Here is an 11,793-nt window from a genome sequence, read left to right as displayed (position 1 = left end):
GTTTTGATGTGGGAATCATCTCCACACGGCGAGTAGTGACTGTATTAATATGTTTTATTGGCAAACAGTTTATCTAAATATTTTTGTCGCCCCGTTCTGTGGACTGTAAACATTTGGGGCAGAGACATGATCGGAGAGGACTAAGATCACAGACACTTCGTCCGTTTGAGAGGATGTGCTTTATTTTAGATCTACAATGCTATCGACTTTCAAAAGAATGACCTTAAGTTGTTGAAGAAGCATACAAAAATTTAGAGTGAATTCACATGTATATTACTCTTAAGTCTACATCCATGTACTTCATAGAAAACGACGAAATTATGTTGCTTTTTCTGGGACAGGATACAATTTTATTCAGGTTCAGATCACCCCAATTTTTGAATTTAATGTATGAAACCCTCAATTTAGCATCATGCAAAGAACAAGAATATCAGGTATACAAATTAGTTTTGATAAAATTCAAGTTTTATGTTCCACAAAGAATCTTTTTTAAATAATGTTTATTCTCTCAGTGAGAGTTATTAGATCAATATATATGTATATAGTATGCACGAGTTCGTAATAGCGATTTCTCATTGTCTCATTTTTCCCATTCTAACATTGATATATCTTATTACACTCTTTTTATATTTCACTGCATTATTCTTTGAAAAATTCCCATTGAATTTAACCATGTTATAATATATATGGACGGATAATCCGTCCATTATAGTTCAGGATTTGGATCGGGTTGACTTGACCCGATAACGCTACGTGGTTAATGATGGAAAAGGAAATATAAACATGCATTGTTAATTATTTATTGAGATTTGATGCATAGTTCTAATCATGTGCTCTACAAAACTGGATTAAGAGAGTCCATAGTTATTGACATACAAATCGAGCCAATCGTTCAATATACACGTGTGACGGTGTGTAATGTATGCGCTACACTGCAAAAGACGTCTTATTCAGTTTGACAGTTTGCTATGCAATTCTCCATCAGCACTGTGCACGTTGGGGAGGTTTTTTGTAGGAAAGAATAAATATTGTGATATTTAAATTTGGGAGTATGGCCATCTTGTCAAACAGTCTGTGTAAACGCCGGAAATTTCGGCTCTCTACAATTCGTCACGCAGTTCATTAGAAGAATAAAGAGAGTGCTCGTAGTGTTCACGCTGCCCTTCCTTAATTAAGGTAACCAGATAGCAGAGCTTACGTCTTGGGCGGAGTTGTCAAAATTGTCAAGATAAAATTAAATCTTCTAAATGATGAGAAACTCAAAAAATGATCACGGTGCAATATTTTCTTGTTTGTAGAAAAGTATTTCCTTACATATGTTAGGTCTGTATTAGTTTGGTATTTTTATTTGTTGATCAAATGACGGGTGGTCAAATGTCTGCGCATGCGCATGCTGTGTTCGAATTGTTTTCTCAAGCTGCTGGTGTTGTGAGCGAATGGCGAGTCTATTGACATGGACTGGAATCGGTACAACTATTTTGGGTTTATTCGATACCTCTGGCCCCGCTCTTCCGTGGATCATCCCAGCTTTGACTCGTTTCCATTTCGCTCGCCTATTTTGAAACCAGATTTTGACTTGAACTTCGCTTAGTTTTAGGTTATGTGCAATATGAGATCGTTCAGTGAGCGATAAGTACTTTTTGCCGTGAAATTCTTTTTCTAGCTCCAGTAACTGTTCACTCGTAAAAGCAGTCCTTCGTCGTCGTGTTTTAACTGAAACGGGACCAGATCGTTCAGTAACTACTGATTTATGATCACCACCGTTATGTTCCGAAGGGGATCGGGAGTCCTCAAAAACTGACGTCATATCTAAGTCATCATTGTCATCTTCACTGTTTTCTGCCACAGTTTGTTCAAAACTCTTCCCATCTTCGTCCGATTCCGAACGTTTTGCATGTGAATGAACTGCAATTTTAAAAAAATTATCATTCAGTATTTGTGATTAATTGAAATAAGTAATCGTTGATTAGTATATCATAGATATACTTAATCCCATTAGGTGTGCAGCTTGACAAAGACAACATTTAAAAGTTTTAAAATCACAACACAATTTTTTTTTTCAAAATCAAGAGAGAGAAAAAAATGAATAAAACTACAGATAATTAAAGTAGTAAGATTATTACATGAATTTTAAATGAAATATCCGTAATTGATATTTAGAAAGACATTTTCACCAAATTAAAGTATTATACTACAGATTTGTTTCATTTGAAAACCATGCCATGAACGTTAGAATACAGTGAAATGTAAAAATTGAATCGTGAATAAATGTAAAATGATTAGATATTTTACATGTAGTAATTCTCATAAAAACTCCATTTTAGTATCGTGTAGAGTTGTATTTAAAAGAGATATTATAAATAAAAAGTTGAATATTATGTGTTATTTTAAATACTTGCATTTTGTGATTGAAATTGCCATATTAACGGGAAACAAGTTTAATATTAATTCCACTTGGGAGGGGAAAACTGAAGAAACTTCCACATAAAGTTTACATATATCAAAATGAATGTGTGTTAGAGGCCCTATTCTCCAGGAGGAGAGCTGGAACTAAGACATATCAAGTAGTATGAACGTCTCCGTATCAATGAAAATTTCTCGAGTGGGACGTAAACAATATACAATCAATCAAGTAGTGTGTGTATTGTTATTTTTAAAAAACAAAACAAAGAAAATTAATTACATATATTTATTCGAAATGAGTGATAGCATGTGAAATCAAACATCCGGTCATTTAAAATGAAATAAATAAATGAAAATTTAAAAAAAATCACCTCGGTTCTTATTTGTTTGTTTGTTTTTCCTTCTTCGAAAAATGTTTACAAATAACGTTTAAAGTATAATAAATAATGATAATATTAATGATGATGATAATGATTAATAGTAATGAAAGATCGATTTAGTCCGAGTCGGTAAATTTCATTTTCTATATGCTTTGATTATCTTTATAAAAGATATTGAAAAAAAATCCATTTCAGTTTGACTAACATATTTTGCGTTGAATAAAATTTACAATGTAACTTCTTTGCATTATATTGCAAATTTTATTCAGTAAAATAAAATACGTCTGAGAGAACCCATTGACAAAAAATCGCAAGGAAAAGAGTCCACACAATTTCTTGATTTTTCTCGATGATGTTTTCATTTAAAACTATCTGTCACCGGATGATGGCCGTAATTCATTAAAAGGACTTCTCCTCTGACCAGTCGACATTGTCCAGCAGTATGATACCTATTTCAGATTCCTAAAGCCCTTCCCCGAAGCATCGTCCTTTAATTGGTTAATTATTTGTCGTATTCATGGCCCTGTTTCTAATTTCCAAAGGAACCTGACTCCGTATTTATTTTCAGCTTTTCATGGAAAGTGATTCAGAGAACGAAACCGGACTACAATGATCTCGTTTGTACTAAATAAACGAACTAAACATTTTCGGAGTTTTTCTCTTATGTAATTGACAAGCATGAAGTCTAGTGCTGCTATGTTAATTTCTTCGCGAAAGTTATGCACGCACAGTTTTAATATCATGTATAAATTAAAAATGAACAAATGCAAGTGACTATAAAACGGGACAATTTGTTTCATATCTCCGTTATATTTCAAGGCATCTAACGGTTTTTTAACAGTTACAAATTTTAATTGCCAAATGACTGGGATTTCAATAAACACCATAAGCCGCATGAATTTATTTACTATATAAATAACTAGCTATATAAACTAATAACAACAAAGATGGTAAGTACAGGTGGAACGTCAATTTTTACGAACAAATTCCAGAACTATGATGAAAAGCAAATGAAGCACTAATAATTTCTGCGCGAGCATGTTTCTGAATTGTGTCGGGTATCTTGTAACAGTGCACTGCAATTTAGGTTTCTTTCCATGTATAAAAATGTTACTTCGTGTATATGTCATTTTAATTAAAACATAGCACTTGAGAAAAATACTGCAATTTAAAAAAAGAAGAAGCTTAATTTGGTATAGAAAAATGGGGAAAAAAGATTGATGTGATCATACAATCAGCCAATTGACGTGTACTGATTTTCTAGTATGAATTAGATTGTATTTAAGTTATTCTTTGTGTTTCTGTGGTTTTATGAATTAAACAATATTTAGCTTACCATGGAGACCCTCCCTGTTGGTCCTGTGTTCTGTTAGCTTGGGTTGGCAGACTCCCTCGGGAGATGATGAGTCTGTAGGGGAATCGCTTCCCGGAGACGGCGACTGTATCCGTTCACATGGCAATGACGTTATCTTAGATTTCCCGGCGTAGAGCTGCTGCACTCCTGACCAAGACTGCAATGGTCCAAATGGATGAGTTCTTGCTGGGAAATAATTACCGGGTATCATAGCTCTGGCGCCGAGATATGGATGGTGCATCAGATGCTGGAAGGGGAACGTCATCTCCGGCGAGATGTTTAGCGGAGAAGATGGCACGGAGCTTGTCGGCATGAACATCATGTTGTTGCTGAAGAAGCGTCCAAAGCGAGGGGAAGTCGTTGAATTTGATATCAAGGAATCAATGGAAAAAGATCCTATTCCTGAGGAAGGCTGAGACATCCTGTTGGTTGCTTACTTTACAAATCGGTTGTTGTTTTTTTTTTTCAAATCACCATTCTTATTATCGTTTGCAAAAGTTCTGTTTTTGGTTTTTAACACTTTCCATCATTGTAAACTGAGTCTTTTTGAGCTTAGAAAGTCAGTGTCGATCCGTCCAAGGAAATGTTATATTGTCACTATTAATATCAATTAAAGAATTATCGCAGGTTGGTTTATGAAATGAAATACTGATACCCTTTTGCCAAATGGTGAGGAGTGAATTTCTTTTCGAAGAGTCTTTGTATCGCTTTCAATTCATCATCAATTTAGAAAACACGGGGGCTATTTTTGTAACTGACAGCTTTTTAATTAATTCAAGTGATTCTATTGGACTATGAAGTGACCTTTGACCTAGCTCCTCCTTTGGAACTCATTTGAATGCTTCGACCACTTGACAGTGGAAGTCTCATTGGACGAAACATGTTATTTTTGGTGGAAAATAGGTAGTCAAATCGACTCGATGAGGCGCAAGTAATAATGATAAATGCTTAGCGATTAGAGACGACACCGTATGAATTACTCTTGTTAATATATACCAGTAGATTGCGGCCATTTTCAACGGCCATATAAACTACCACTGAACACCACCTCTGATAAAACTGAAGACCCTGAAGGTTAGGCGAGATAATTTTTTATTAAGGCTTTAAAATTTTACAGGTAAATAAGCAGAGTCATCTTTGTGTACAGAGGACCATTACATCCTTGCTGGGTCCAATTAACATAATCCTTAAGCAAATTATTTTTACATTTAATCCAATATTTAAATCGCTTTGATGGTCCTCTGTTCGTTTGAAATCAATATCTGTTTCTATATGTATTTTATGCTGATTTGTCAATGCAGTGGATATTATGCAATTGCGAAACATGTACAGATAATTAACTTTAAAATGCACCTTCATTAAAATCTATGAAGACATAACGCACCCGGTATTAATGCTATTTTAAAAACGCACTATTAAAATTCTCGAAGTCTGTATGGCAGAATTAAGCATACATGATTACAGCGTGACTTGAAAATGAAGTAGTAATATGCATCAATAAAAATGAATAAAACTTAACAAGTAAGTTGAAGCGTAAACAATTGAGAGAGAGAAACATAAAAAAAAAATAGATGCATTAATCTTATAAAGTACATGTACCCATCGTATTGAAATTAACCATCATACACTTTAGTTGTAGTTTTATTTCGGTGACTATTAATCTTTATCCTACATGACAAACGAGATTCGGCATATAAATCAATCAAACACTTGTTAGATTCAATTTTGATCTTGAACGGCATAGTTGTTGACAGACAGTAAATCCCTGCCCTCTTCTTAATCGGCTGGGGGGGTGTCAGATAATTTCAAACGTTGGGGTTTCGTGTCATCCCGTAGTCGCGGCATTTTTGTCCTGAACGGCAACATGAATTGGTGTTTGGTATTGCACCTGAAACGTACATAAGAGTGACGGGAAAGGGTGTTTATTTCTAGAAATGCTTCGACTTTTGTAGATTTCAACAATTGATTTTTATTTCACTTTTGAGTTTGTTTGCACGTTTTTCTGTCAATTACACTGCTTTCTTCGCGTCTGTTTCAACTATCACGCAGCGTAGCCTTTCTCATCTGCGAATTTTGATGAGAAGTTAAAATGTGCAATGTTTATTGTAATACACGAAATTTTCAAGTCGGAGATGCTATTCTGTGAGTTTTAAGCTTTTACATGTAATCTATCGTTTTATTAGATAATGGCAAAATATTATCATACATGTAGATCGGCCAAAGGGAGGGGTATGTATACAATACCCGAACTAAATCTTTTGTGTGATACACATCCAGCATGCTCTTAAAGAAAATAATAAACAAGCGATTGAGCTACAAAGTATAATTATCATGAGTATGGTTTATCAAAGTAAGTATTCCAGGACAAAAATAACGGTTAATGATTTATGAATTGCACTTTTTCGGTCAAAATTGCCATCGTCATGTCTAGGGTTTGTTTTTTAACAAACCAAGCTATGGTACACTGTACGAAGCTCATTTAAGCTGATTTTATTAAGAAATAAATCAATTGCATATGTGTGTCTCTCGGACACGTAACATTATTACATATAATATATAACTTATATCATACATGTGTCTCAATATTTCAAATGTCTTTTTTTTTATCCTTTGCATTAACGTACCATGACATTGTTAACTAAAATCACGCGCAGATAATCTAAATTTGTAAAAACATTTTGTAAAGCATGTCTTATGAACTATGTGGTTAAGACTTGTGAAAAATACATTTCAAGTTATTGTTTAGAGTTGAATTTGTTTACCTCTATATTATGTCCCATATTGCTGTTTTACTTTTTTTTCCATATATATATATATATAATTATGTGTATTGCACTGTGTATTTATACGCCGCATGTCGGCTCCAAACAACCTGCATTATCATATTGACATATTTTGCGAGATAAAGTTTACGGAGACGAGGGTGGGTAAATAGAGTAAAACCAAATATAGAATTCTCATGGGTTTTTTTATTTGGCTATGATTTTTATCCAACAAAATATGTGCTTATTTAAATCAAAACAAAACTCGTGAGATAAAAACCGTATCTTGTGACACATATCGGACATTCTTCGTAGATTGGAGTTGAATGATTTAAATCAATGACTATTTTGACACTGTTTATTTTGAGTTGGTGTATTTCTACTGTAACAACAATTTGTTCAGAAGGGACTTTATGTGATAAGGGATCTATTTGGGCACACAAAAACTAAGTGTATTTTGTGCATGAATCCTAATGCAACTCAGCTGTTATTTTCAATTTGATCAAATTGACGTACATTCAATATCATGGCCTCACAAACATGACGTGTTGCCCCTACTCGATATATTGACGTTATTTTTACGTAGTTTTTCTTCTAGAAAATATCGAGGGCAGGTTTGAATAAAACATAGATTAATCTTTCCAGTACAATGGACAATTTTTTGTGTGTTCAAAACTGCACTATATGTAATCTGGAAAATAAGTTCACAAAAATGAACATTTTCACTAAATTCTTATTAAAATTGAGAAATTGTGTCACTTTAGATGTCATGTATTACAAATAACTATGAATATCAGAGACAGTAATGGACTTTTTGAAATAAAGTAAGATTTAGTCTTCCTTTAATTGAAAGGTGAAGATAACGTACAGTGATCGATCTCAGAACTCCTAGAAGCAATACAAAATAGAGAGTTGGGTAAACACAAATTAAAACTTTTAAAACTTGAGATTTATGGAGAACGGAAAGTTTGTTACCACACATAGTCCTTTACAATCCAGTATGCTCGAAATTGATGGGCGTTGTCAAGTGAGTCGTGATAAAAACAATTTTTGTCCCTTAGACTACAGAGGGGATTTTGGGGTAAACAGTAATTTACAGTTAAGTACGAGCTGATCGAAACATGAATTGGAATGGGGTATCATAATGTGAGGTATTTTATTCTCACTAATGTTTCGATGTATTCAAGAATAAAAACATACATTCCTGGAATAAATGAAATTATCACAACACATTCCAAATATAAGGCATGGTTCTTAACTTTGGAAGTATTGTATAGAGCGGCAAGAAAACTAAACGATGGAGCCGTTCACGCTTCAGTTGTTAAGTTAACGAGTACGTCTTAATATTTTTGAAACTATCCATCAATTCTAATTTTATTGACTGCCACACGACAGGAGATAAAATTAAAAACTTTCAGAAAAAAATGAGAATGTCATCAAATTATTTGAGCCATTATTCTCATTAAAATACACTTCAAAGTTATTCGGCGGGATGGCTTTGAATGCTTGCTCTCCATGACACATCGAGGGGATTCAGGTGGAAAATTTGAGAGAAATTTAGAGGAGTTAATGTCTCCGATTCTCAACATGATACCTATACAAGCTCACATACAAATATATTGCCATCTTTAATGCAAGTAAATATAGCGAAGAAAATTCCTAGGGTTTTCCAATTAATTTCGTACTGCTTACACAATTCTAAAGTCTTTTTTTTATACAATATTCACGATAATTTTTTTTAATTTCGTGTTTAAAATACAAGCAATGGGATTTAAGTCCAGTTAGTAGATTTAAACGAAAACTTGGAAGTGTTAATATGAAATCACTATATGTCGTATTTCAATGGTGGTAGTGTATCTTCATCCAATATTTAAACAAGCTGCCTTTGTGTTTCATCGGATGATGAAGGTAACAAGCACTGCAGAAAAAATGCGGGTTATTTAATTTTTTTCTGCAATGATTGCTACCTTCATCACCCAATGAAACAACAAAGATAGACATTTTATTGTTTATATTTATATCTTTAAGTATTTTAGAATATAAACTAGATTTAAGTACTAAAATATCATATGGTTGACACATTTGTTACGTCAAACAGAACAGCCAATGTACCCTTTGACCTTGATGACGCTCCATATTTGGTAATGATTACGCAGACAGGTGGTACTGAAAATCAGGATCGAACTAGTTTGCAACAAACATGCATTCATTGTATGATGAAAGCAATGTCAGTTTCAAAAGAAATATAAGAGAAAAGATTCAGTGAATGTAAATATGTTCTTGTAAATACTTATATAAAATGATTTAGTGTTTCCAACAGTTTCAAATACCGGTTTCATGATTGACGAAAAGGGGATACATTGTATTGAAACTACAGAATCACTAAAAATGCTTGTAATCTTAAAAACTAGATTTCCTTTAAAAACAGACGTTCAATGTATATATAATCATATAAATATATGTTTGTTTTCTGTTTCTGTTTCCCCTTTTTAAAAAAAGGACTGAAAATGTATCTGTTGTTGAATAAATCAGTCATGAATCAAACAACACCCGGGAAAGTTTGGATTTTTTTTTTCTATGCAAGTAGTGTTTGACAAGCTGAATCAATGAAACGTGTACTGTCTATAGGTGTAGCATGTGTTAGAATGATTAGTAATTAAAATACGTGCACTGTCTATGGGTGTAGCATGTGTTAGAATGGTTAGTAATTAGAATACGTGCACTGTCTATAGGTGTAGCATGTGTTAGAACAGTTAGTAATTATAATATGTGAACTGTCTATAGGTGTAGCATGTGTTAGAATGGTTAGTAATTAGAATACGTGCACTGTCTATAGGTGTAGCATGTGTTAGAATGATTAGTAATTAGAATACGTGCACTATCTATAGGTGTAGCATGTGTTAGAATGATTAGTAATTAGAATACGTGCACTGTCTATAGGTGTAGCATGTGTTAGAATGATTAGTAATTAGAATACGTGCACTGTCTATAGGTGTAGCATGTGTTAGAATGGTTAGTAATTAGAATACGTGCACTATCTATAGGTGTAGCATGTGTTAGAATGATTAGTAATTAGAATACGTGCACTATCTATAGGTGTAGCATGTGTTAGAATGGTTAGTAATTAGAATACGTGCACTGTCTATAGGTGTAGCATGTGTTAGAATGGTTAGTAATTAGAATACGTGCACTGTCTATAGGTGTAGCATGTGTTAGAATGGTTAGTAATTAGAATACGTGCACTGTCTATAGGTGTAACATGTGTTAGAATGGTTAGTAATTAGAATACGTGCACTGTCTATAGGTGTAGCATGCGTTAGAATGGTTTTTATTCTATACAGATCAGAAGGCATTCAAATTTACAATACTCCTTTCAACATACCATTCTTTATAAATCCATATTTTTATGGGGGGAAATTGATAACATAGATTGATGAAATAGTAATGCTTTATTAGAAAACAATGCAATTTCTATTAAAGAAACTACATGTATTGTATTGCAAATAATTTTCATTTGAAAATCACAATTCTATCTAGTGAAAGAAAGGGAAACTACCAACTGCATGAACAATTCAGGATTGACAATCGATACGAAATCCGTTTATATCAATTAGAATGTTTTGATATCTGATTAAGAGACTTTTACATTACGGTGCTTCTTGATAGAACCAGACCATGTAATAGGTATCTGTCGTATATAAAACTAGAGTTTCTATTACATGTTGTATGTAGCATTCGGCCATCTAAATCTTATACATGTTGGTCTTCTTATGTGTGGTGGTAGTAGTAGTAGTAGGAGGAGGAGGAGGAGGAGGAAATTTCAATTAAAGTCGCACTATATTGCATATAACAATCAACACATGTTCTGTGAAGCTTTCTAACCGAGCAGTGATATCAAAGCACATGTAAAACATGGCCTTTTAATACGTGATATATGTCAAACTTCGTCTTCTAATTTGTGATGCATGTAAAACTAGACCTTCTACGGTCTTAAAAATGATCTAATTTGCAAATACGACCTGTTATCAACTGGAATGTTGTCTGAGTGTAATGCTTTATTACGTCATTAGAATGTTGTCTGAGTGTAGTGCTTTATTACAACCTGTCATTAGAATGTTGTCTGAGTGTAGTGCTTTATTACGACCTGTCATTAGCTGGAATGTTGTCTGAGTGTAGTGCTTTATTATGACCTGTCATTAGAATGTTGTCTGAGTGTAGTGCTTTAGTATGACCTGCCATTAGAATGTTGTCTGAGTGTAGTGCTTTAGTACGACCTGTTATTAGAATGTTGTCTGAGTGTAGTGCTTTAGTACGACCTGTCATCAGCTGGAATGCTGTCTGAGTGTAGTGCTTTATTATGACCTGTCATTAGAATGTTGTCTGAGTGTAGTGTTTTAGTACGACCTGTCATTAGAATGTTGTCTGAGTGTAGTGCTTTAGTACGACCTGTCATCAGCTGGAATGCTGTCCGAGTGTAGTGCTTTATTATGACCTGTCATTAGAATGTTGTCTGAGTGTAGTGTTTTAGTACGACCTGTCATTAGAATGTTGTCTGAGTGTAGTGCTTTAGTACGACCTGTCATCAACTGGAATGTTGTCTGAGTGTAGTGCTTTAGTATGACCTGCCATTAGAATGTTGTCTGAGTGTAGTGCTTTAGTACGACCTGTCATTAGAATGTTGTCTGAGTGTAGTGCTTTATTATGACCTGTCATTAGAATGTTGTCTGAGTGTAGTGCTTTATTACGACCTGTCATCAGCTGGAATGCTGTCTGAGTGTAGTGCTTTATTATGACCTGTCATCAGCTGGAATGCTGTCTGAGTGTAGTGCTTTAGTACGACCTGTCATCAGCTGGAATGCTGTCTGAGTGTAGTGCTTTATTATGACCTGCCATT

General features: G+C 34.0%; 1 protein-coding gene across 1 annotated transcript; it reads right to left on the bottom strand.

Moving 5' to 3' along the window:
* Positions 1 to 796: 796 nt before the first annotated feature.
* LOC125647676 (homeobox protein GBX-2) lies at positions 797 to 4,790 on the bottom strand. The gene is made up of 2 exons (XM_048874446.2): positions 4,120 to 4,790; positions 797 to 1,905 (listed from the first exon to the last, which is right to left on the bottom strand). Exons 1-2 carry the CDS (start codon positions 4,556 to 4,558, stop codon positions 1,331 to 1,333), a joined length of 1,014 nt encoding a protein of 337 aa, XP_048730403.1. The 5' UTR covers positions 4,559 to 4,790; the 3' UTR covers positions 797 to 1,330.
* Between the last annotated feature and the right edge of the window lie 7,003 nt (positions 4,791 to 11,793).

Source organism: Ostrea edulis, chromosome 6, assembly GCF_947568905.1.
Source record: "Ostrea edulis chromosome 6, xbOstEdul1.1, whole genome shotgun sequence".
In the NCBI taxonomy this organism is placed as follows: Eukaryota; Metazoa; Mollusca; class Bivalvia; order Ostreida; family Ostreidae; genus Ostrea; species Ostrea edulis.
This window is presented reverse-complemented; position numbering and strand designations above follow the sequence as displayed.

Bases quoted from the DNA above. Each gene is read 5' to 3' on its own strand.
- LOC125647676 (XM_048874446.2), bottom strand. From the start codon at position 4,558: ATGTCTCAGCCTTCCTCAGGAATAGGATCTTTTTCCATTGATTCCTTG. The intron at 1,906-4,119 runs GTAAGCTAAATA...TTAAAATTGCAG, and splicing joins CAACAGGGAGGGTCTCCATG to TTCATTCACATGCAAAACGT.